The sequence below is a fragment of the Rhincodon typus genome, chromosome 24 (assembly GCF_021869965.1).
Source record: "Rhincodon typus isolate 14 chromosome 24, sRhiTyp1.1, whole genome shotgun sequence".
NCBI classification, from domain to species: Eukaryota; Metazoa; Chordata; class Chondrichthyes; order Orectolobiformes; family Rhincodontidae; genus Rhincodon; species Rhincodon typus.
This window is the reverse complement of record NC_063355.1, coordinates 39,881,861-39,909,304: the sequence shown is the minus strand read 5'-3', so window position 1 is coordinate 39,909,304 and position 27,444 is coordinate 39,881,861. Positions and strand designations below refer to the sequence as shown.

At 39.6% G+C, this 27,444-nt stretch overlaps 1 protein-coding gene across 2 annotated transcripts in view; it reads left to right on the top strand.

The window, feature by feature from the left end:
* pi4kaa (phosphatidylinositol 4-kinase, catalytic, alpha a) overlaps positions 1-25,842 on the top strand; it is a 97,769-nt gene extending 71,927 nt beyond the window's left edge. For both annotated transcript variants that reach the window (XM_048611596.1, XM_048611595.1), the window contains exons 27-36: positions 6,577-6,669; positions 7,641-7,800; positions 8,297-8,424; positions 14,379-14,537; positions 16,970-17,121; positions 17,658-17,765; positions 17,862-17,989; positions 21,451-21,609; positions 22,124-22,203; positions 25,645-25,842. In XM_048611596.1, coding sequence (XP_048467553.1) covers positions 6,577-6,669; positions 7,641-7,800; positions 8,297-8,424; positions 14,379-14,537; positions 16,970-17,121; positions 17,658-17,765; positions 17,862-17,989; positions 21,451-21,609; positions 22,124-22,203; positions 25,645-25,842 — 1,365 coding nt within the window. The remainder of the gene's footprint in view (positions 1-6,576; positions 6,670-7,640; positions 7,801-8,296; positions 8,425-14,378; positions 14,538-16,969; positions 17,122-17,657; positions 17,766-17,861; positions 17,990-21,450; positions 21,610-22,123; positions 22,204-25,644) is intronic.
* Positions 25,843-27,444: the final 1,602 nt, after the last annotated feature.

Here is a 27,444-nt window from a genome sequence, read left to right as displayed (position 1 = left end):
CACCACCCTTTTAAGCTGCATAAAAATATAGTTTCCCCTCACCTCCTGGTTCTTTTGCGTTTTATCTAAGTCAGATCTCTCTCATTATTGATCTTGATTCTATCCGAAACAATTTCTTTTTATTTACTGTATATTATTTTGAACATCTCTAACAAATTTTCCCTTAACTTTCCGAAGCAAATAGTCTCGGTTTATCTCAAACCTTATTTATTTAGAAAAATCTTTATTCTAACAATAATGCTCTGGGTGCAACTTTAAAGCAGCAATTTAAGTCTTAATTTTCACTGAAAACATCTGTGCCAAATCGAAGTTTGCATCTACGCTGCTAAGATACAGCTATCGTCTACTTTGAATCATGTTTGCAATTTAAAGTAACAAAGGTGAGTATGCAAATTGGGATCTTCTTGCAGCCACCCTGGGGAAATACTTCCAATAGATTCCATTCAAAGAGAAACAACTGCCCCAGAAAAAGGAACAGTTTAGTCACTGCAACTGCTGTTGAGTGTTTTTTGCCAACATATATCTGGAAGTAGTTTTGTTTTCCTAATCTCTCAGTTAAGAAAGTGTTTGCAGTATCTGGCATAGGAGAAGTTAGCCAGAAAACACTAAAACATAGAACTGTGGATACTGGAAATTGGAAATCAAAACAGAAATTGCTGGAGAAACTCAGCAGGTTTGGCAGCATCTGTGGAGAGAAAGCAGAATAATATTTCAAGCCCAGTAACCCTCCTTTAGAACCTGAAGAAGGGTCATTGGACTCAAAACACTAACTCTGTTTCTCTCCCACAGATGCTGCCATACCTACTGAGTTTTTCCAGCAATTTCTGTTTATATACCAAAGAAAAAACTGGTTTTAATTAAGAAGCAAAATACTGCAGATACTGGAAATATGAAATTTAAATTAATAAAAAACTTCTGTAATACTCAGTAGATCAATATCATTTGTGGGGAGAAAAACAGTTAACATTTCAGGGTAATAAGCTGCAATCAGATAGTTACAGTTGGGCCAAGCTAAAACATACATGTGCTAGCAAAGCAACACCAGTTTATTTAGTTAGATAAATCATAAGTTTAGTTGAGCGTTGTAATTGTAGCTCAAATTTTAGGATATTGAATCAGTTTTAGCTTTTGCGTATAATTTAATGTTTCATGCTTTCCTTTAAATAAAATAAAAATCAGAGTACATGTTGAGTTTTGCTTTATTAAGCCAGTTGTTTAAGATTACAGAGCCCACAGCACTGCAGACATCAGGAAACCGCTTAAATATTCAGCTTTTCTTTAACATGTTGTCTTAATAATATAGTGCTTTGATAGTAAAATACTCCCCATCTTCAGTCTCCCAATGTGCCAATCTCTAGCTATAAACATTCATTGTTCCTTTCACTTCCTAAAGTTAATCATCAAACATCCGTGTTTCTCAACAAGTTTATCCATTGACCCTGCAAATAATGAAATTTGCATCTCATGTGAAAGTACAATACTGTGGGTGCTGAGAATCTGAAATAAAATCTGAAAATGGTGGAAATACTCAGCAGGTCAGGCAGAGTCTGTGTAGAAAGAAACATTAAGGCTTCAAGTCAAGGTTTTTATATCAGAACTCTGAAAGTTTGCGATTAAAGTTTTGGTGCAAACGTTAGCTTTGTTTCTGTCTCCACAGATGCTAGCTGACCAGGAGATTTACTGCTTTTAGCCCTCCCCTCAGACAGCACTAAGATACTATCTGGGTTAGCTAGATTAAGAAATTGAAAGCACTCTATTTGCCATTCCTGGCCACATTCTGTTGTACAATGTGATATAGATGGATGAAAATCAATCTTGAGCTGGGCTGCAATGTGATTCCCCTACCCCGCCCACAGTGATGAAATGCTAAAATGTGCTCTTATGAACTGGGAAGAATAATGTCACATGGATAAGTTACTGAATGGGGGTCTGTTGGAACTGTTACTCCAGTAGCCACTAAATACATCTTTTGAGAGTGTGTGAGAACATTTAACTGAAGATGTATCACATCACAGCACATGTCAGAGCATTTGGTCCCACCCCACTCTTTACCATCACAGATTGAACTCTTTCATTTGACATAAATCACTTTGAAGGCAGAGATGCTCACAGCTGGCTATCGTGTCACTTTGCACAGTGGTGGCCCCTGTTGTTTAATTTCAATTTTTCAGTGAAATGTGTTTGTTTGGTTTCTTTTACATTTTTACTTTCCCCATGAACTAGTTTTGTGATGTGCTTGTTCCTGTTTTACATATTCACTGACTGTGCTGCATTGTGTGTAACCTCCACAGCCATCATCTTCCTTTGTTATCCAGGTTTGTTGTAGCAATAACCAACACGTTCGACTTGTTTTGTGGGAGTTTTAGCTTCTCATTTCTTTCATTGAAGTAAATTATCTACGAGTGAAATATGTGCTCAGAGATTTGACGCAATTGTGCGTAGAAAAACAATTCTGAAGTTCAAATTCAGCATTTTGATGCAGCTGCCTTAAAGCAGTTGAACCATCCAAGATGGAATGTGACTCATGCAAAACCAAAATTCTAATTCCAGTTGTAATTGTTTTAGAAAGGCAATCATGACTTTATAAAGTGACGTGTTTGCTATGTGACATTTTTTCTTAACAATAGAATGACTCAAATGGAAGCTAAAACATGAATTTTGGAAGTTAGAACATTAGTGAGTGCAGACGTGGTATATGAGAGTGCATTTCCGATTTTGCCTTGTAGATCTTTTACTGTTTAACTATGATTTTGGGGTGAAATGCAATGGTTATTCGTGATCCATGTGGTTGATACACTCAAATCACTAGGAAGATCATTTCTTGATTGGGTTTGATCCTTTTCTAATAATTCCTACTAATTTCTATCTGTGTTAGTTTTAGATTTGAGCGAAGCCTTTTATAACACATCATTTTGGTGATTTACAAAGAATGTCTTTGCATTGCTAATCACAAAATTGATCCTGATTCAAAAGTGAAGAATAATGAACCCTAACTGACAAAAGCAGTTGCAGAGTTCAGATCACTCAACATACCTTGCCAAATTCCCCATCCTGAACTTAAAATATGTTGAAAGATTTGTATGTTGGGAGTACATAAAGGACATCCCTGCTAATATCCGTATGGTTGATGGTAGTCCTGTGTTTCCACCCATTGTGTGTACCAAGATGGCTGTTCCCAGCTGATAGTGAGGACGCTGCTCTTGGCTTTCGCGGTCCCCAAGTTAAGGAGAACTGAAATTCTCGCTGTAAAGTATTTGCAAATTGCTTGTGCAGCTGTTGAGATGAGTACACCATTGGGCGTAGCCTTGAAACTTTCCACTGCTGTATATTGTGCTATCACACCCTGTAGGCTGTCATTTAGGAGTGGCCACTTGCATGTGTCTTAAAGGGAGATAGAGCCTTCATCAGGTAGGGATGGAGGACATCAGATGCATTACATTTTGCTTTAGTTTCCTTTCCAACACTCTAAACAAACGTAAATACATGTGGAAAAACTTACTTCAGGTATCTTCTTAAACTATCAGCACAGGATAAGTTCTGTAAAGAATGAATTGGCACACTCAGAACCACATGACAGACAATTAGTCATGGACGTGTTACCTGATTTTCTGTGGATTATGGAGCACAGCGTGAAATAACCAATACAATGTATTGCCATTTCATTATTCATGTCTTTTGTTAAATGATGTGTGTTATAAATTGCTTATTCCATTTTCTCAAACTGCTTGGAAGTGTAACAGGTGGTGGGGTAGAATGTGGTTTGAAATATTTTATTTTGAAATATTTTATTTTGTGTCAATATCTGTGGATGTGCTGTTTTGTTGCCACTGTTGCCTTCAGATGACCAGCATTGATAAGATGTTGGATAACTACCTGTAAATGTGGGTAGGCATGTATTTATAAAACCAATCTGATCTCGAATTTAGATTATCATCCAATTGCGTTTTACATTATTCAATTATATTACTTGTAAGGGAACTAAGCAAGATATCAGCACTGGAGGTGATTATGTATCAATATTGTAGGCATTTGAAAAGTATCAATTCTAAGGCATTTAACAATATTTATGAAATGCCAATTGGATTTACAAAACCAATATTGCATATCAAAAGCTTATAAAATAACACTGCAAGCACTTATAAAGTCTCAATCTTGGAATTTAACAGAATGTTGTATGTTACAAAAAAATCAGTGCAGTAGATTCATAAAATATAAATATTCTAAGCCATATAAATCATTAATATTGATAATTTGTAAATTATTGATACATCAAACTTATTATAGGGGCTCTTGTGGTGCAGATGTAGAGGCCTCATCTCTAAATCCAGGAGGCCTGCATTTAAGTCTCATCAGCTCCTGAGGTGTGAACAGATTGATTAGAAAAATATTGTAATCATTTCTAGGAAAGATTTATAAGACATCGGTGGGGGAGAAAAGCTTGTATTCATGCAGCATCTTTTGCCTCTAAGCCACAAAAAAAAACAAAGGTTTATCTATCTGAGATTTAAAATTGACAACTTGATCCTGCATCCGTTGCTGTTTGTGGAAGAGAGTCCCAAATATCCATCACCCTTTGTATGTAGAAGTGCTTCCTAGCATCTTTCCTGAATGGACTGGCCCTAATTTTCAGACTATGTCCCCTAGTTCTACAATCTCCAAACAGTTAAAATAGTTTATCTGCCCTTTTCTTGTTACTACATCCTGAAGACTTTGATCAGGTCACCACTTAACCTTCTAAATTCTAAAGAAAACAGGCCTAATTGTGTAATCTATCCTTATAACTTAACCCCTGAAATCCTGTTATTGTTCTTGTAGACTTACGTTTTACCTCCTCCAAGGCCAGTACACCCTTCCTAAAATGTGGTGCCCAAATCTGCTCACAGTACTCCAAGTGGAGTTTTTTATAAATGCAGCACAACTTCTGCATCCTTACTACTCCAGTTGTCTGGATGTAAAGGCCAGCATGACAGAGCTCAGACTAGAAATTCCTGTCATCCTTGGGCTGGAAAGCGTTTTGTGCCTTATGAGCATTTTTTCCAGCTGGTACGTGGTGTCACTGAGGAAAGGAAATTCCCTGGAAACACACCTCCCGGCTTTTGTATTGTGAAAAGACGTGGTTGGATACAAATATTTTCAACAGTGAAGCATGAAAATTTGAATGGACAAGGGGAATTACAGAAAGCTGTCAGTATGAGGTGAATGAAGCAAATCTTTACAGCACCCAGTTGCATTAGTCAGTTTTGGGTATTCTCATACTTTGTAACATTATATAACTATTATTAATTGGTGATCTCAACTTTTCTCACTATCACTTCGACAACTAGTTAAAAACTGACCATCCAAAGTTCCACAGTAGAATGTTTGTTTTTAATCCTGTGAAATAGTTCCCACATTAAACATTCTGTTTGATAAATACATTTATTATCATTTTAACTCAGTTGACCTGTTAATAGTCCATTTATTTTATAGATCACGATGTGCCAAATGTGGCTAATTTGCACTTTGATTCTGCTTAGCTGTGGATTGTATTAAAATTGTTAAATAAATAAGAATCGCTGCTACCTTTTAAAATAAATTATAAGAATGACCCATCATCGTCATCATCAGTCAGATTTGATCCTTGGGTCTCCTGGGAGTGCTGTGCTGTGCCACTCCCTCACCAAATCAACTGGCAGCTGTTGGGTATCTGGCGCAGAATTGTCAGGCCATATGGCCTATTTCTGTGCTGTAAGTCCTTGATGCCTGCTCAGCATTGTTTCAAAACATAATGGAATGCAAACCCGTGGAAGATGTATGGCTATAATAACAAAACATTCAAACTTAATGAGTGTTAATTAAGACTGTTTGGTATTAGCTGTTGCCACCCAACTGTGGTTCCAGGTTTGTCTGTTGCCTCAGTTTGTTTGGTTTTGTTGAGTAATTTAGATCTGATATTAGCAAGATCTTGGAATTTTATTATTGGGACCTTCATTGTTGTATTCAAAGACAGTTAACTCTGTTAATTCCACCCTGTTGCCTCAACCCCCTTTCCAATGTGGTTCCTCTTTTCTGATCACAGAATAGGCTGAATTTCCATTCTGATTATAACAGGTATGTAAGCTGCTACCCCTAAAACTATGATTAAAACATTGGAACCATATTTTTTGTTTTTGCATAGTTTCCACAGTGACCGAAACTAATGAAACTGCAGTTTCCTCCAAACAAGTTTCCCTCCTGTGATGATAGATATATTTTGCATCACAGGTTGCCCTGAAGTGAATAGATGAGGATGTGGTGGCGATAGTAATTATTTGGTAGTATTGAACAATCATTTCAAATAGTTTCTCATTCTCAGTATTAATGTTGAACGGGGGTCTGAAATTTTGATGAAGCCAATTGGAATTTATATTAATTTGATAGAGCTATGTTATCTACAAGCTATAAATTGAATGAAATATCAAATTATGTTTTTCTCCAGAATCATCTCAAACTTTAAAATATTAGTTGTTTTCTGTCTGTAAATACCTTCATTTCTTAACTCCTAATTGAAGCACTTTACACCAAGAATGTTTTACATGTTCATGCATTCCTCTGCAGGCGACTCAGCTAACTGAAAGACCTGCTTGTGTGAAGAAGGACTATTCTAGCTTTATGTCTTCACTCAATCTACGCAATCGCTCTGCAGGAGAGGTAAAAGCATTCATTTAAAACTATTCCTTTACCATCATCTTTCTTATCTATTATGAATTTTTGAAATCCCAATCAAGGAAAACCAGCTGTTTCCTGCTTTCTGCAAATGTTATACATAAACCTGTGTGAGGTTAGCCAAGAAGCAAATAAAGGAATAAATTGTGTTATTGATGATGTTTTACCATGATCTCAGGATGGCCTAAGATGGGTTCTATCCAATGTAATACTTCATGTGCCAGTCACTTGTTATGCAGGCATACAGGGCAATTAGATGGTGAGGACACAGATATATCCCATCTTGTAAAGGCAGTTAAAAGGTCAGGTTTTATCAGCTTAGGCAGTATGGTTTGCTGGGCTAGATCTACACATCCAGATGGTGTTGAAGAGGAATTTTGGAATTCTGTACCTCAAAGTTGAGTGCTTTTTGTTGCCTAAGGTTACCATGCCATGTGGGTACGATCCTGCATCATGCTTAAGGATAGGAAAAGACCACATGATCACACATCTTCCCATATCTGTCCTGTTGGATATTCTTTTCCGCATCGAAGGAATGAGCAAAATTGAATCTGTTTTGACCATGCTGATTGTTTGACAAATATTAGCCAAGGTCTGCTCAGAAATTTGCTTTGAATGATGCCATCCAAGTGGCCAGATAAGTTCAAAGCTAAAAATCTTGTTGGAAAGATGGCATCTTTGACAATGTGGCACTACCATCAGCACTGCGCAGTTTAAGCTAGGTTATATGCTCAGCAGGAAGCCATTAATTCAGAAAAAGAGAAGATGGCAAGGTGAAACCAAAAAAAAATTATGATTTAGCCTAATAGTTCGCTGGAATAATGTAATTGTGATTTCAGTCGTCCAGAGCTATTTTGCTGAAGTTGAGTGATGGTTCCGTTTCCTGTCATGAAAGACGTACATTTGCCAACTGTACAATATTTTGGAGTATTTCAGTTTGTTTTTCCTCTCCACAGGTTGCAGGCATGATACGTTTCTCTGAAGCAACTGGTCAACAGCAGTCTTACCTGAACAAAGTTATGATTAAAAAGCTTAATGATGCCCTGGAATCAGCTGAGAGTGAGGCTTACACACAATCCATGTTCAACCTTACTGCTTTGCTTATCAGCAGCAAAGGTGAGGGATTTGGCACTGAAATATATCCTACCTTAGAAAATATATTCTAAAGAAGTCAACTGGGAGAGTTAAAAACAAGCTCCAAAATCTGATATTTTTATTAGTATGCAAGAAGCACTAGGTTTTTTTAAGACAGTGCATATGTTCCAACAGGAGTGCCATATTTCATTATTTAACAGTGCGTCTGTACAATAGATGAGGTTTCAATGGTGATATACTGCATCTCTGAGGTTCAGTTTGAACTAATGCTGACATTTACCTAGGCCTCATTATAATCTGTTAGCTGTTTCATTTGCAAAATAAGTCTGGCTGATGCTTTTTGATCAATAATTGCACCTGACTCTGACTCTGACTCTGACTCTTGAATTCTAAAGCTCCATCATTTATCACTAACACTTCAGATTATTTAACTGTTTTGGCCATCTCAAGTTTAAATGAATAATTAGACTGCATTTTAAATGTAAAGGATGCATTTTATTTTCTGGTCCTGCTACAGTTTGTGATCCTCAACTCCTTCATCATCTGTGCTGGGCTCCTCTGCGCATGTTTACGGCATTGGGCATGGAAACCGCTGTAGCTTGTTGGGAATGGCTGCTGGCTGCAAAGAATGGCATAGAGGTTCCAGTAAGTATTATGCCTCCAGTTAATATTGTCATTTAAAAGCAAGTCACAAAAATCAGTACCTCATTGTGCTGTGCCATTCACCATCATTCAGGCAAGGAGAGTGCATCTCTGTCTTCCTGCAAGGATTTTCATTTAAAAATTGCAAAAAAGAAGTAGCTCATTACAACAGTTCCGTTGGACAAGACTTAACTTTGGGAATGCAGTAATCTGGAAATGATCTGTAAGTGTACAGAGATGCTAGCCAGCTCTGCACTGACAGTGTGGTTAATTCACAATGCAGGGAGGAGAAATTAGTGAGTTGCCTTTGACCGGTCATTGCAATATTTATTTATTTCTTTTGACACCTCAGATTGGACTAATTTTTAAAATCCATTTATCCTTGTCTGCCTGTATACTTATGAAATATAAATTTGTGTCGATTTTTGAAAGATGTCGGCCATAAGAATTACAAAACTATTTTATTTTTCTAGAAAGATTTAATCTAAAATGGTGGATTTAGAAAAAAATATTGTCTTTTCTTTGACCGATTTTATATATTTTTTTGACCTGATAGTTGTAATAAATGTTTGCTACCAGAAGGCTTAGAAGTAATAACATTTTAATTAATTATTTTAAAATTGTAGTACTAGTTCTCTGACATAGTAAATGAAGACACAATCATTAGTAAACAGAAAATTCCAGGATTGACTGTAGTTGAGTTGGTCTTGCTCAAAGAAGGGAAAGCTGATCATTCAGGAGTTATATGAGGCATACAGCATGTCTGTGCTGACCAACAAACACCAAACTCCAGTAATCCCATTTACCTGCACTTGATCCATAGTCTACTGTGCCTTGGCATTTTAAGTACTCCTAATGCTTCCTCAATGTTGCGACAGTAATTGCCTTCACCACTATCTCAGGCAGCATGATCCATGTATCTACCACCCTCTGGGTGAACAAGTTTTCCTCAGATCTCCTCTAAACCACTTGGTCCTCACCTTAAACTTATACCCTCTGGCCTTATACACATCTGCCATGGAGAAGAGATTCTCATGATCTGCTCTGTCTATGCGTCTCATACTTCCATAAATCTCAATCAGATCCCCTTCAATCTTCTCTGCTCCAGGGAAAACAAACCCACATCCTGGTGAATTTTCTTTGCACCCTCTCCAGTACAATCATGTCCTTCTGATAGTGTGGTGACCAAAACTACACACCGTATTCCATCAGTCACCTAACCAATGTTTTATAAAGTCGTAACAAACCGTCCTTGCTGTTATAGTCCATGCCCTGGCTAATGAAGGCAAGCGTCCCATATGCCTTCTTCACCACGCTGTCTCCCTGTGCTGACACCTTGAGGGATCTATGGACTTGTACACCAAGATCCTTTTGTTCCTCAGTACTCCCTAGGGACCCATCATTCATTGTATAAATCCTTCCTTAGGGACCTCCCAAAATGCATCACCTCACACTTATCGGGATTAAATTCCATCTGCCATTGCTTTGCCCAATTTACCAGCTGGCCAACATCAGACTGTAACCTGAAACCTGAAACCATCCTCCTTGCCATCAACAACACCACCAATTTTGTGTCATCTGCAAACTGCTACATTCACATCCATGTTGTAAATGTACATAACAAACTGCAAGGGTCCCAGTTCCTAATTGCTGATTTTCCAGTGGCTCCACATGTTAAGTGAGGTTGAGGTCAAATTCTACTGTGGTGCCCTGCATCACACTAGCATGAGTTGACAACTTTGGAGAAGAGAGAGGAAAAGGGTGTGTTTCATAATTGTGGGCCATTTCTTCTACAGTGCTTCATACACACACATTTCAGGGTCAGTGTGCAACAGGTACATTTTCACCAATATGAGTGCTCCACACAGAGCAGACACTGCTATTTGAAGGCCTTATGTGTAGTTTATAATGACTGTCATACTTTATTTCATATAATCCTTACAGTGTGGAAACAGGCCGTTCAGCCCATCCAGTCCACACCGACCCTCTGAAGAGCATCCCACCTAGACCTATCCCTGTAACCCTGCATTTCCCATGGCTAGCCCACCTATGGGGCAATTTAAATGGCCAATCCACCTTTCCTGCACATCTTTGAACTGTGGGAGAAAGCCAGAACAACCGGAGGGAACGCACGCTGACCATGGGGAGAACATGCAGACTCCACATAGATAGTCGCACCAAGGATGGAATTGACTTAGGTCCTTGGTGTTTTGAGGCAGCAGTGCTAACCACTGAGCCACCGTGCTGCCCCAATTAAAAACAAAATAGTGTGGATGCTTAAACCCCTGTTTAAGAAAGGAGGGAGGCAGAAGACAGGAAACTATAGGCCAGTTAGCCTGACTTCGGTCATTGTTAAAATTTTAGAGTCCATTATTAAGGATGAGACTGGGGAGTACCTGGAAGTGGGTGACTGGGATTGTACGATAGACCCTTCCCATAATAGTCAGTGGGAAATTGAGAGAAATTTGTAAGGAGGCCTCCGTTATCTGTGAGAATAATAGGGTGGTTATGGTAGAGGATTTTAACTTTCGAAACATAGACAGGGACTGCCTATATTGTTAAGGGCTTGGATGGAGAGGAATTTGAGGGATCACAAGAAAATTTTCTGATTCAGTATGTGGATGTACCTGCTAGAGAAGGTGCAAAACTTGACCTAGTCTTGGGAACTAACGCAGGGCAGGTGACTGAGGTATCAACTGGGGAGTGCTTTGGGGCCAGTGATCAAAACTCTATTAATTTTAAAATAGTGATGGAAAAGGATAGACTGGATCTACAGGTTAAAGCCACAGTTGAGGTGCAGGAAGACTGGAGGTTGGCCAATGTTGTGCCAGGAAAAGGCAGGGAGCTATAGACCGGTGAGCCTGACATCGGTGGTGGGCACGTTATTGGAGGGAATCCTGAGGGACAGGATTTACATTTATTTGGAAAGGCAAGGACTGATTAGGATTAGTCAACATGGCTTTGTGTGTGGGAAATCATGTCTCAGTAAATTGAGTTTTTTTGAAAAAGTAACGAAGAGGATTGATGAGGGTAAAGTGGTGGATGTGATCTATATGGACTTCGGTAAGGCATTTGACAATGTTCCTCATGGTAGACTGGTTAACAAGGGCAGATCATATGGAATATAGAGAGAACTCGCTGTTTGGATACAGAACTGGCTCAAAGGTAGAAGACAGAGGTGGTGAAGGGTTGCTTTTCAGACTGGAGGCCTGTGATCAGCGGTGTGCTGCAAGGTTCGGTGCTGGGTCCACTGCTTTTCGTCATTTACGTAAATGCTTTGGATATAGACATAGGAGGTATGATTAGTAAGTTTGCAGATGATACTAAAATTGGAGGTATAGTGGACAGTGAAGAAGGTTACCTCCGAGTACAACAGGATCTTGATCAGATGGGCCAATGGACCGAGCAGTGGCAGTTGGAGTTTAATTTAGATAAATGGAAGATGCTGCATTTTGGAAAGGCAAATCATGGCAGGACTTGTACACTTAATGGTAAGGTTCATAGGAGTGTTGCTGAATAAAGAGACCTTGGAGTTGCAGGTGGATAGGATAGTGAAGATGACATTTAGTATGCTTGCGTTTATTGGTCCAGTGCGTTGAGTATTGGAGTTGGGAGGTCATGTTGCGGCTGTACAGGACGTTGATTCGGCCACTTTTGGAGTATAGCATGCAGTTCTGGTCTCCTTCCTATAGGAAGAATGTTATGAAACTAAAAAAGGTTCAGAAAAGATTTACGAGGATGTTGCCAGGGTTGGAGGGTTTGAGCTCTCGGGAGGCTGAATAGGCTGGAGCCATTTTCCCTGGAGTGTCGGAGGCTGAGGGGTGACCTTAGAGGTTTATAAAATCATGAGGGGCATGGATAAGATAAATAGTCAAGGTGCCCAGGATGGGGGAGTCCAAAACAAGAGAGGATAGGTTTAAGGTGAGAGAGAAAAGATATAAAAGGGTCCTAAGAGGCAATGTTTTCATGCGGAGGGTGGTGCATGTATGGAATAAGCTGCCAGAGGAAGTGGTGGAGGCTGGTACAATTACAATATTTAAAAGGCATCTGGATGGGTCTATGAATAGGAAGGGTTTAGCGGGATATGGGGCAAATACTGGCAAATGGGACTGAATTTATTTAGGATATCTGGTCGGCCTGGATGAGTTGGACCAAAGGGTTTGTTTCCATGCTGTACGTCTCTATGACCTTATAAAATAGGGCTGAGTCAACACAGTTGCTGAAGGACAGGTCATGCCTGACAAAGCAATTAGAATTCTTTGAGGAGGTAATGAGCAAGTTAGACAAAGGAGAGCCAGTGGATGCGATGTATTTGGATTTCCAGAAGGTCTTTGACAAGGTGCAGCACAAGACGCTGCTAAATGTGGTAAGAGTCCATGGTGTTAGGGACAATGATGTAGGATTGGCTGACCGGCAGAAGTAACAGAGTGGGAATAAAGGGGTCTTTTCAGGATGGCATCTGGTGACTAGTGGAGTTACATGTGGGTCAGTGCTGGGACTACGACTATTCACATTTATGCATTAATGATCTAGACGAACGAGCTGAGGACTTTGTTGCTAAGTTTGTAGATGACACAAAGATACGTTGAGGGACAGATAGTGTTGAGGAAATGGGGAGGCTGCATAAGGACTTGGACAGACTAGAGGGGAGGGCAAAAAAGTGGCAGATGGAAAACTGTGTGGGAAGGTGTGAGCTGATGCACTTTGGTTGGAAGAATAGAGGTGTAGACTCTTTTCTAAATGGGGAAAGGCTTTGGAAATCTGAAGCACAAGGGGACTTGGGAGTCCTTGCTAAGGATTCTCTTAACGTTAACGTGCAGGTTCAGTCAGCAATTATGAAGGCAAATGCAATGTTAGGATTCATTTCAAGAGGACTAGACTACAAGAGCAGAGATGTACAGCTGAGGCTGTATAAGGCTCTGGTCAGACCACATTTGGGATATTGTAAGCAGTTTTGAGTCCCATGTGTAAGGAAGGACGTGTTGGCAATGGAGGGCATCCAGAGGCGATTTACATGAATGATCCTGGGGATGAAGGTCTTGTCATATGAGGAGTGTTTGAGGACCGTGCATCTGTATATGATGGAGTTTAGAAGGATTGTGGGGGGCGTGGGTGCAGTGGGTATTTGATTGAAACTTACAGAATACTGAGAGGCCTGGATAGGGTGGGCGCGGAGAAAATGTTTCCACTAATAGGTGGGAAAAGACCGAGGACACAGCCTCAGAATGAAGGGATGACCCTTTAGAACTTAGATGAGGAGGAATTTCTTCAGCTACAGGGGGTGGTGAATCTGTGGAACACGTTGCTGCAGAAGGCTGTGGAGACCATGTCATTGAGTGTATTTAAGAAAGAGATAGGTTCTTGATTGGTAAGGGGATCAAAGGTTTTGGGGAGAAGGCAGGAGAATGGTGTTGAGAAACCGATCAAATGATCAGTCATGATCAAATGGCAGAGGAGATGCGATATGCTGAATGACCTAATTTTGTTCCCATGTCTTCTGGTCTAAATCTGAAACAAACACAGAATCTTCTGGAGAAAAACAGAGTTCTTGAAAGTGTTGTTGATTGTTGGAAAAACCCTTCTGGTTGATTAATGCCTTTTCGGGAAGGAAACTGCTAACCTTACCTGGTTTGGCCTAAATGTGACTCCAGACCCACAGCAATTAGGGATGGGCATCAAGTGCTGGCCCAGCTAGCAACACACACATCCCGTGAATGAATTAGAAAAAGGTCAGGTCAGTCTGTTCAGTTCTGATGTGAACTCTGTTTCTCTCTCCATTGATGCTATCAGACTGACTGAGTTTCTGCAGTGTTTTCTGTGTTTGTCCCCTATTTTGTTCTACAAGTAAGGGAAACCTTTGTTTTGATCTTAAATGCATTGACCTTTTTCATCAATTCTAATTTATTTATTGATCGCAAGAAGAAACGCTTTCTGTTCTGCTTGTTACCTTTTTGCAGTTTATGCGGGAAATGGTTGGAGCATGGCAGATGACAGTGCAACAGAAGATTGGTCTTTTCTCAGAAGAGAATAAAGAAGCTGATCCTTTGGCAGCTTCAGAGGAGAGTCAGCCCAAGCCCTGTCCACCAGAAGTTACACCCCACCACATCTGGATAGAGGCAAGTGCATGGCATTTAGAAGAATTTGGGGCATTTCATGGAAAACTGTAAACGTCTCTCAGGAATAGGCAGGGTAAATGCAGGAAGGATGTTCCCGATGACCAGGGAGTCCAGAGCCATTTATTACTGAAATGAAGAGATTTTTCTTCACCCTGACAGTGGTGAGTCTGTGAAATTTTCTGCCTTGGGAAGTGGTTAAGGCCAAAAGATTGAATTTTCATAAACTGACCTTGGTACTATAGCATTTTCTAATTCTTCAGTATTCAGCATGAGTATGAATTAAAATTGTCAACATTTGCTTAAAATACTCCCAGAATAATATAAAGGCTCAATGATATAAATGATAACCTAAGGCAGACTGGGTACTTTTCAGTACCAGTAGTGACCATGGTAAGGCCTTCCATGAGTCTGCATGGTATACAGTGAGATGATTCAATCAGGTAAACCATAATCCCTCAGGATGGCTTAGATGTGCCATATTTCAGAATTAAGTTTGCACAGTGAACAAATGGTTCAGAATATAATTACAAGATTGCCAACAAGGCCAATCTTAAATTGCGTGAAACTGTGGGTTTGGGGTTGTCGGCAGTAGAAAGCCCCCTGGCTCATTTCACGATGAGGACATCAAAGAAAGAGAGCTCGTTGACTGTTCCATTTCAAATGTGAGATGAGCTCAGGATGAAGGAAAGGATGTTCTTGTATGCAGCTGTGGAATTAAGTGTAGGAAACATGTCGTTTACATACTGTAAATATATGAAGGGTAGTACTATGTGCCATTCTATGAAAGGATTGTTTCTCACAGAATGCAACAATATTTACGAGAGCTGGGTCTAATGGGGATCCCATGGCAGCACCATCTTTTATGGGCATACTTGGTTCTTAGTACTCTTGAGAAGGAACTGCATGAGTTGTTGAGTTCGTAAGTTCAATGAATACTGATTCACGCAACAGTGACAGGCCCATACTGCCATGGTATAATGCTGCAGTGTGAATGTTTATGACTTGTAGAGTCATAGAGCTGTACAGCATGGAAACAGACCCTTCGGTCCAACTTGTCCATGCTGACCAGATATCCTAAATTAATCTAGTCCCATTTGTCAGACTTTTGCCCATATCCCTCCAAATCATTCCTATTCATATACCCAACCAGATGCCTTTTAAATGTTGTAATTGTACCAGCCTTCACCACTTCCTCTCGCAGCTCATTTCATACACACACCACCCTCTGCATGAAAAAGTTGCCCCTTGAGTCCCTTTTTAAATCATCTTTGGCTTTTCCTTTCATACATTGGTGAAAAGGCTACAATGTCAAATTAACACATGGACTGTACCTTGTTTTCAAAATGACAATCCTGTATGATCTTTGCAAGCGAGAAAGAATCCTTCACCTTTTAAGTGGAAAACATGTTTAAGATTAATTGTAGCAATTCAGCCAACCATTCAGCCAGCTCATGTTGTGTAGGGCCAGCCGTAGATAAGGGACATCACTTTTCCATGCCTGGGTAGCCCATGCGTACATGGAATTCAGTGGGTCATGTGTTATAGCTGTTTGGCCATGCTGAGCGGCAGGTTCAGTGGATTCAAATTTGGACCTATCATTAAGAAATGCATGCATTTTGTTGATATATTCACATTTGTTAGGCATAACTATTCTACTCCTCCTGGCAAGTTTAGTAACATGCAAGTCTAAGTTGGCCTCGAAGCCTCACAACGCTACCAGGTTTTCATATTATACATGAAAATTGGATAACTCGTTTGGAACTTACTTGCATGCACTAGATCAGATAGGCTCGCTTTCAACAATTCACCATTTTCATTTGCCACGGGTTTGTGGAGGGATACCTGGAATTCAAACACAGAAGACATTTCTTCTGAATGTGGGATGATGGCACACCAAAACTGAAACTACGTGAGAGGGCAGACTCCTCGCTTTCAGACGGTATGTGGTCGGAGAGATTTACTCAACGCTTAGTGACATATTTCTACTGACAATCATTTTGGATTCAGTCAGGTTCATAGTGCACTTGTGTTTACTGGAAGCTCCATACAGTAATACAGAGCCCTGTTCATTGCAGGGAGAAATAATATGTACATACACGGCTCCTGTTCCAACTCAAAAAAAAAAAAAGACAACCATTCGCATGTTTATTTCTTCGGGTAATGCCCTGACCAGTCAGAGTAAAACAGTGTGGTTTAAAATTTAAACAAAGCCTGGCATTTAATTATGAATCAGCATAGTGGGTTCATTGTAAGTCTCATTGCATCCTTTTGAACAGCACATATGTTTTTTCTTTCAAAGAAGTTCACTTTTGCCTCTCCCATCTGAAAGGGAAAACCATTGCAAAGATATGTGCTTGAATCCAGCTAGCTGATCTGGCCTTTACCTTATGATTACTAATAGTACATTTATTACATCTGCTTTTTTCTCTTAGTTCCTGGTGCAAAGGTTTGAGATTGCCAAGTATTGCAGTGCAGACCAAGTGGAGATCTTTGGCAGTTTGCTCCAACGTTCTCTGTCCTTAAATGTTGGAGGCTCCAAAGGAAGTTTGAACAGACACGTGGCTGCCATTGGGCCAAGATTTAAGTAAGTTCAGCGTGACTACAATGGAACTTGTATCCATGATAGTGACGATTGTGTGTACGTTAAATATGTTCTTGTATGAGAGAAAAGATCTTATGGTTTAAAATTGGCAGATCCGTTCTCTTCCCTAGAAAGTGCTGGAGGCTGTGTCATTGAATTTATTCAATTTATTCAAGGCAAACTTATAGGTTTTTGATGGGTTGCAGGCAAACTCGGGCCAATTGGCCCACTCCTGCTGCTAAGCCCTTTATTTGTCTTATTCTGCTGATGCTATGCTGTGTCTTGTTGCTAGTTAGCAAATGATAACAGTAATGAATGGCATATCTGCATTGTCGTTTACTCTCGCCTTTCCTTCAGACCTTGTAAAGGTCTAGCCACCTGCTTGGTACCTTCTGTAATGGACTTTTTCACCCAGAGCTGCCACACAGGAGGGCAAAAGGGATCAAAATTGCTGTAAATTTTCATTAACATCAATGCAAGCCCCCCATCATCTCATGGAAGTTTTGAGCAACTAACTGCTTTTGTTTGTGTCGTTCTAGGTTACTGACTCTTGGTCTTGCATTGTTGCATGCTGATGTTATTTCCAATGCCACAATTCGAAATGTGCTGAGAGAAAAGGTCTATTCCACTGCCTTTGACTATTTCAGGTAAATATCATCATATTGTTCAAGTGCAAAATCTGTGCGTTTATTTTCTGTGCAGTCCCAGTAGCACCTCGGTTTACATTTTACAAATTATTTCAGTGTTGCACCGAAGTGTCCAACACAAGAGGAGAAGAGACTGCGTGAAGATATCAGCATTATGATCAAGTTTTGGACAGCCATGTTCTCCGATAAGAAGTACCTCAATGCAAACCAACTTGTCCCTCCCGGTAAAGTTGTTCTCCTTGGCAAAACCTGGGTTAAATGAATGGAAGAGCTCTTTTTTTTTTCCACATGTCAAATGGAGACTGGAAGGAACAATCTGGCATAAGTATCTACATTTTCAGAGGAAGTTTGGAGCAGGTTAAGGAATGTTATGTTGAAAATGCCCCTCACTGGCATGATGTTTTTGACACTGGGAAATTAATCACATCAAGAAAAGTTCAGGAAGTGGTTGCAAAACTTAAAAATACATTAATTTCTGAAATGTGGTTACCCTATGAAACTGCCTAGATTTACTTTGAGATTAATTGAAGTATGTATATGCTTATTCAGACTTCAGTTATGCATACAGCTTCTTTCCGTATTGGATGAATGGATTAAATTTTATATAACCTTTCCATTACTAAAGGAAAAACTAAAAGCACATTGAAGTTTTAACTATTTAAGGAAATTCTCCTCAGTAGCAGAGGCTTTAAATGGTACAAAGTTGCACATTTGAAGCCTTGCTTTTGCGAAATGTAAGCGTATGACCAAAGCCTCAGAATAATTAGAGAACCCATGAAAACCCATGAACAAGAAAGGATTATTGGATATGTTGAGGCCATTGCTGTTCAAGATCATGTGCAATCTGGTCTACGAATGTAACAGTTGAGAAAAGTTTTACGATTTCTCCTTACCTCCAAAATTTAAGCTGTCAAATTCCATCTTGTGTTATTCATCCTTGACCAGTTGCTTTTCTTTGCATATCAACGTGATTCCAGCATTCGGTTGTTATGTTTTTCCAATATTTGATCATCTCCTTCTCTACTCACTTTATAACCCTTAATCTCATTTTGATCCTTAGTTGCCTTGAACCACATGGTCTGGAATTATCTCCCTATAACCTTTCACCCCTCAATCTGTCTCTCCTTTTCTAAGATCCTCCTTAAATCCACCTCCCTGGCCAAGCTTGTGCCACTCTACCAAATATTTACTTTGCTACAGCTTCCAAACTTTCCTCTGGGTCTCTATAAAGCCCCACTGACTTGCTTCCATTATTAAGTGCGCGATACATAGGAGCATTGTTGATGAGATATTCGATAACCTCTTTCATGCAGCTGTTAACCTGCACTGTCATTCTAGGTGTAAACAAAATCCTATGAAACTGAAAGGCTTCTATTCATCTCTCTTCGACATTCCCCTTTGCTGTAAAATTTGAAAAAAAATCTGAATCGTGATTTCTCTCAACCTGTCATCTTATTCCTAATAAATTAAATTTTGAGTTCTCTTAATTGAGAGAAAATATAAGCCAGCAAATAGGTTAATTTTTAAATACATTATACAATCTGATAGGGCTTTGGAACGATCTGCATTGTATTTCTTTCCAGCCAAGTAATTTGCCACCATCAAACTTTATAAAATAGGACTAGAATTTTCTTATGAAAAATCGATCTCCCTCACCCAGTCTCTCTCTCTCTCTCTCTCTCTCTCTCCCTCTCCATCTACCCACGCTCCATCATTCAAGTGTGCCCCCTCCCTCGCTCTGTTGCACCTCCTCACCCCTCTTTCATGCCTCTTATTTTCTTTGCCTCATTCCCCCCCACTTTCTTTTGCCTCATTCCCTCATGCATCATCTCCTTTTTACCCTTGCTCACCTCACCCTCTATTCACATCAAATCCCTTCAACTCATCCTCCACTCCATCCCCCTCTCTACATCTAGTGTTTTTAGTTTTCATTATGTTTTATCATTCATCAATTGTGCCCTCACTTTACTTCCTTTAGTACAGACTCCCAAATCATATGTGATTGCTTCCTTCTGGCAGCTTGCATGTGAAACAGAGAAAAGGCAAGAGAATGTGTCAGAAAAAAAACTTGCAAACTTAGAGAAATGGCAAGGACAAAAATTAACGAGGTATACAGGGGGAAACTAAGTAACAGAAGAGGAAGAAAGTATAGATCTGAGAGCAATTAAGGCTGCATTCTCTGTCATCCGTTTCAATATACCCCTTAAGACTAAATAAGCTCAGTATTTAAACAGCATGTCAATATTACACAAATAAACTTTTTATTTCCTGTCAAAGTTCTGATTTGATCCTAATTTTCTTCCCCAATAATCCAATTGGTTGAAACACACATGAAATAACATCCTAAAAGGAGAAAAATGGCCCATGCAGTTATTTTCTTTCCATTTGACTTTACTTTTCATCTTTCTTCTCTCTATTTTGCTGCTTATATTAATGCACACCTTTTGTTTTAAGTAGTATCTCTATGAATGCAATATCAAGTTTCAACCTTGCCTGCTGCTATTTAATACCATTGTTCCGAAACTAATCACCTGCTTTCATTCCTGTTCAACAAGGAAGGTTTCTCAACTTTCTGCTTTGACAGTTTGATTATAAAATCTTCAGAAAATGATTGAGGTCTACTAAATGAAGTTGAATAGCTCATTTTAACTTGAAGCAGTTTAGTGCAGGCCATTAGGGTTGTGCTGTGGTGCTTAGTAACTGCCACTAGCAACTCGAGCAGAATTGTGCTAATGGAATTTAAAAATTCATTCACGGGACGAGGGCATCGTTGGCTAGGGCAGCATTCGTTGCCCTTCCCGAACTGCCCAGAGAGCAGTTCAGAGTCAACCACATTGCTGTGGGTCTGGAGTCACATGTAGGCCAGACCAGGTAAGGATGGCAGTTTCCTTCCCTGAAGGACATTAGTGAGCCAGATGGGTTTTTCCAGATGAGTCATCATTAGTCTCTTAATTCCAGATATTTTATTTCTCCCACTGTCTGCTGTAGTGGGATTTGACCCCGGGTCCCCAGAACATTATCTGGGTCTCTGGATTAACAGTCCAACGATTTATACCACTAGGCCATCGCCTCCTCTCTAAAGTATCAGAATAACAGTTTCCTGTTCAAATATGAACTTGAACCCAGCCTACAGGTTTGCATCATGTGTTACTGAGTTAACTAATCCAAGAAGGTTTGTTGATCCTGTTCTGTGACCTCGGTCATATGTCAGGAGATGTGCTACAATTCCACTCCTCATTCCTGGCCAGAAAAGATTTACCTTCCTGGCACTGGATTCTGAGGATAAGTGAATGTATGTTGAGGAGAGGACACTGTGTTGCTCTCATAGACTATTTGCTTACTGACCCTTGCTGTTTGGGCACACTTATCAAAAATCTTGGGCAAAGTAACAGGATATCTCCAGTCTCTGAGAAATTGGTTCCCAATAGACATCAGTGCCCTTGAAGGGGAATGGAGCAGAAGTTAATATTTTCTCTCGTTGTGTATGAGGTTGTACTTGTGCAACCATAAGGAAAAACCTCAAGAAAGTACTACTTAACAGCTGGTGCTAAACTGCCGTGAAATGCATTTCAGTTGCTTGTGTTCTCTTGCCTGCAATTTTGTTTGAAAAAGATCATTGCAGTTTTATTGTAGTTCAAAGAGAACTATTGGGCATAAAGCTTACAAATGGAAAACTATTCTTCAGACAACCAGGATCCCTCTGTGAATAACCTGTCTGTTATAACTGTGGCTGATTCGCGGAACAATCTTGATGTTGCTGTTGGAACACGACAGCAAGCTACACAAGGCTGGATCAATACCTACCCACTGTCCAGTGGAATGTCAACTATCTCCAAAAAATCAGGTGATGTGAACAATGGAAACCTTTTAAACTACGTTGGATCTGCATGTTGCCTAGTTTTTTTTTTCCAGAGCCTTTCTGTGGTGTTGTAGTTGCGGCAGTTTTGTTTCCTCATGCTTGCTATTTGGTAATTCTATTGTTGAGTGTTTTGCATTCAGATCATATAATGTGTGCAAGGATCTTTTACAACTTCTGTGATGGCCATTTCATATGCAGAGATCATTTCATTGAATTTCTTTGTTTGATTGGTAATTTGCTCCTCACCTCGCCGAAGGTGACTCATTTATAAAAAGTTCAATCAAAATATTGGTTAAGTATCAACTGCAGCTCACACCATGGCATCCAGAAGTATCTTAAAAGAGGCGTTATGGCATGCAGGAAATCTTGGAATGCATCAGATAGTCATTAATGTATTGTGATGGTCTGAAATGGTATCCTGTTGAGGTCCAGAATTGTATGCAATATTATTGAGTTATTTTACGTGATCTAAATGAAATGATTTGTTATTTCCAATCAGGCATGTCAAAGAAGACTAATCGAGGTACTCAGTTGCACAAGTACTACATGAAAAGGCGGACACTGCTGTTGTCTTTACTGGTGAGTTGTTTAGGACAGTAATTAAGACAAAGCTATGCTTTATACATTCTGCTTCATTAAGCTATTCATTTGGTCGTAGTTTTCCAAATAATAATGATACAGGTTAATTAAGTTTCACTAGAGTAACACACAGACATATTCTAAAGTCCCTGTTTGCACAAGATAGATGTGAATGAAAAAGGCCATGTATCCCGCTTCTTAACCATGATTCCAAATTCTTTCAGTGCAATACTCAACATTTTAAAAATAAAATTCATTGGAATGATTGCCTCCAGTACGTTATTCAGGAATCATCTCATCTACTCTGCATTTTGATAACTCTTTGCTTCCCTGACAATGATCTTAAATGTGTCTGTTTTTTTTTTTTTTGAACTAATTTCAACTTTTTTGGCCCTTGTCTGATTCATGCAATTCAATTAGAAAGAATTTTCCAAATTTTATTTTTCTGTGTTTTTAACAATCGACTTAATGTACTTCGATAGTATCACCTCTCTAGCATACATTTTCCAGGTTTTATTTTGCCATTATCCCTTTACAATGAACTTAGTCAAGAACAGAACTGGTAAAGTGGTGATCTTGGTCCTCATACTGATAGGCTTCGAAAACAACAGAAATTACGCTAAATAAAAACCGAAAGAACTGCGGATGCTGTAAATCAGAAACAAACACAGAAACTGCTGGTAAAGCTCAGCAGGTCTGGCAGCATCTGTGAAGAGAAATCGGTTAATGTTTCAGGTCTGGTGACTTTTACTCAGTGTTTATGAGCATTGCATAATTAGTGCTGTGCTCCTCACTTTGGCTATTTATTGGGAGAAGGGCATCAGCTAGACATGTATCACATGGTATTGCAACAGTAATATTTAATTTTCACTAAAACTTTAATTATTGTTTCTGAAAGGTCAGTTAGGAGGTTTTATGAGGGAAAATAGAATGCGGTGAGAATGTGTCACAAAGCAGTTGATTATGTACTGATATAAATGCAATAACTTACCTTTGTATAAAGTGATAGAAACTGACTCTTTGGACTAACCAGTCCATGCTGAACATAATCCCAAATTAAACTGGTCCCATTTGCCTGCTCCGGGCCCATATCCCTCTAAACCTTTCCTATTCATGTACTTATCCAAATGTCTTTTAAAAGTTGTATATTAGCGAAATATAATAACTATTAAAACTATAATAAATCTTTAACTTAGCCTGCACTCGCAGGAGCCCCTGCAAGATCCATGTCTATTGCCTTTACTGTAGTAAATGACCTGAAGTATTTCAAAAGAGCATCAAATTAACTTGACCTGTGAGACTGTCATCAAATAGAAAACAGTTTAGAAGTTTTTAAGATTCATTCTTTCTTCTGTAGAAAACTGTTTTGATATTTCACTAAATCCTCAAAATTTGGTCCGCTCTGCTCTCATGCCATTTTTCCAGCTACATGATTGGAATACCAGAGGACAGTTAGAGATGGGAAATAAATGCTGGCCTAGCCAGTGGCTCCCAAAATCCTGTGAATGACTAAGAAGAAAAATGTTAGCTACATTTGATTTGAAGAGGATCGTACTTATCCAATTAGTGTAATCTATACATGTCATTGCCAAAGCACAGCTCTTTACAAACAAAAACAAAGTTGCTAGAAAAGCCCAGCAGGTCTGGCAGCATCTGTGAAGGAAAAAACAGAGTTAATGTTTCGGGTCCGGTGACCCTTCCTCAGAACTGATAGTGGCTGGGAAAATGTCAGTTTATGTGCAGAAAATAGGGAGGAGGGTGGGGTAGGGTGTGTAAACGATAGGATAGAGCCTTGAGAGAGAGAAGGACAGTTGGACAGTTAAAGGAGTTGATAACGATCAGGCTGGGAGGGTGAATAGTTATTAATGGGCACTATTACTGACTAATAACAGGCAGTGTGTATGGCAGGCTATGTGATCACAAGTAAAAACCGAAAGAACTATCGATACTGTAAATCAGGAACAAAAACAAAGTTGCTGGAAAAGCTCAGGAGGTCTGGCAGCATCTGTGAAGGGAAAAACAGAGTCAATGAGGAAGGGTCACCGGACCCAAAACGTTAACTGTTTTTTCCTTCACAGATGCTGCCAGACCTGCTGAGCTTTTCCAGCAACTTTGTATGTGATAACAAGATCTGGTATGTGGGGTTGGGGGCTGGGACATGGGAGAGTTTTTAGGCTGTAAAATGATTGAACTCTATATTGAGTCCGGAGGGCTTCAGGGTCCCCAGCTTGCGTTGAGCTTTGCTGGAACACTGCAGCAAGCCAGAGACAAGGATGTTGGCCAGCTCTTTACAAACTTGGATCACTTTAGGGAAGCAGAACATCATGAGCAATTCATTAAATGTTTTGGGCATTGTGCACCATCAATGTGATTTAAATGGCATTATGATATCAAGACTATGTGACTTTTAACTCTTAATTATGAAGGATGGTAATTGTCCAATTCATCAAAATAATATATAATTTCATATTACTCATTCATATTCATGATTGCATGTCTGCTTGATGAGTTACACTGTTCTCTCAATTCAAAGCTCCTTAATTTCAGTCCTTCATTTGATCATTTAATTATCAAGAAAAGACAATTTTTATGTAAGCTAGGCTCGTTAAATAACTGATAGTAAAGCAGGAAGAAAACTAATTCTATATTAGGAAGGGTCAATAATTAGAGGATCCAAATTTAAGATAATTGACTAAAGAGCAAAAGCAACATGGGAAAGTATTTTCCTAAACGGTGAGTTAATGTAACCTGGAATGCCCTGTCAGGAAGGGTGGTGGAAGCAGATCTAATAATCATATTCTAAAGAGAATTAGATAAATACTTGAAAGGAAAACAGAATCCCGGATCACGGGAAAAGAACCGAGGACTGATATTAATTGAACAAAGAACCGACCCTGGCACAATTGGCCAAATCACTTCCTGTGCTAGTTACATTCAATGATTCAATAGTTACATTAGATTTATGGGTAAACAATTTAAAAAAGCGTGTACTTTAATAGAGGGAAAGACAGTCTTTATAAAGCACCTTTCACTGCCTCAGGACATCCCAATCACTAGCAGGCAATGAAGTTCCTTAGAAGTGTACTCATGTCATAGTGCAGAAAACACAGAAGCTGTGTTACGCACAACAATCCGTCACAAACCTGCCGTAAAATAGTCTGGTTTTAGTGATCTTGATCAAGGAATAAATATTGGAGATGACTCTGCTGTTCTTCTTTGAGAGAGTGGCGTATGATTTTGCATGCTCACTTGAGAGAGCAAACAGGGCTTTGATTTAACAACTTGTTTGGCAGTGCAGTACTGTCTTAGCACTGGATTTTTGTGTAAGTTTGGGATCCACAGTGAGACTTGAACCCGTGGTCTTCTGACTCAGGCGAGCCTTCTACCCGCAAGCCATAGCTAACGTACCAACGAATGTTTACATTTGTTTTTAATGTTTAGGCAAATGAAATCGAACGACTCACCACATGGTATAACCCCCTGTCGTCCCCCGAGTTGGCATTGGACCAGGCTGGAGAACTCAGCGTAGCAAATTGGCGGTCGAAGTACATCAGTCTGAATGAAAAGCAGTGGAAAGATAATGTAAATCTGGCCTGGAGCATCTCACCTTACTTGGCAATAGAGCTGCCTTCCAGGTAACAGGCTAGAAGGTTAAAACTTCATTTCATCATTTCACATCAGGTTAACTGGAAGCAGTAATACAGCTGGATCCAAAACTGTTGCTTAATATTTTATACCAGTAGTCAGCTGGCTAATACATAAATTAAAATTGCCACATCAGTTGTAGCATTTTCAGTCGCTGTGTTCCATGTTTCACTCTTCACCCTCTGGGTATTGATTGAATACTAGTGGAATCCAAACTCTTTCCATCTGGGATTGACTAATGCCATGGAGGGCGGGACGGTGGCTCAGTGATTAGCACTGCTGCCTCACAAAGCCAGGGACCCGGGTTCGATTCCAGCCTCAGGTGACTGTCTGTGTGGAGTTTGCACATTCTCCCCGACTCTGTGTGGGTTTCCTCCGGCTTCCACAGGTACGTAGGTTAGGTGGATTGGCCCCAGTGTGACCAGTGATGTGTAGGCGAAGTGGATTTGCCATGGGAAATGCAGGGTTACAGGGAAAGGGCAATATTGTTAGTGTACACTTGATTGTCCGAATAGCCTGCTTCTACACTGTAGGGATTCTGTGATTCCATGCGCATTTACAGACCCCATTGTGTTTTATTTGTGTGTGTCCAAACCTGTGTGGTGCAGTTAACAGGAAAAATTGAATTAAATGACATCCCTCAATGGATGGACAATTTGATCCACTGGGTAGCAGAGCCTTGCTGGACAGAAAGTTCTGTTCATTGTTGATGCAACATTGACTGATCTGTCTTCAGTTGGCATGTTACAATTGTCCTCAGGGCCATGTGGTTAACATATGAACCTGCAATTCAGAGTGGGAGGAGGCTACTTGATCTCTTGAGCCTGCTCCAACATACAGTCAGGTCGTGGTTAATTTGATTACTTCACATTCCTGCCTATTCCTGATAACATTTCACCCCCCCCACTCATTTATCTATCAACCTCTGCTTTAAAGATATTAAAGAACTCTAAAAGAGTTCCGAAGTCTGTTAGGGAAAGTTTCTTCTTAGATCTGCCTTCTGTAAGCAACCCCGCTCTAGACTCTTCTATGAGAGAAAACATTCTTTCCACATCCAACCTAAGACCCCTCAGGATCTTTAATGTTTCAGTCAAATTATCTCTCATTCTTCTAAACTCCAGATGTAAATCCAGTATTTTGTCGAGCTGTGGTCTCATCAATGCCCTGTATAACTGAAGTATAACCTCCTAACTTTTGTATTCAAATTCCCTTGCAATGAAACATGCAATTCTAATAGTGTTACTAATCATTTGTTATACCTACGTACTAACATTTTGTGATTTATGCACCATGACATCTAGATCCTTTTGTGTCTCGGAGCTCTGCGTTCTCTCACCATATAGATAATATATTTTTCAATTCTTCCTGTTAAAATGGAAAATGTGTACTTTGTTTTGCATTGTATTTCCTAAGACAAGAGAAGAATTTGACTAATGCTGTTGAGCAACATCTGGCTAGAAAGGTATTGGATGAGGCCAGGATTGGGTTTAGTTTTAATGTTCCCATCCCAATTCCTCTTAACCAAATGGTTGCTGATATTTACTTCCAAAGCTACTGCATGAGAAATGACAGCTTGAGATCATAGAATCCCTACAG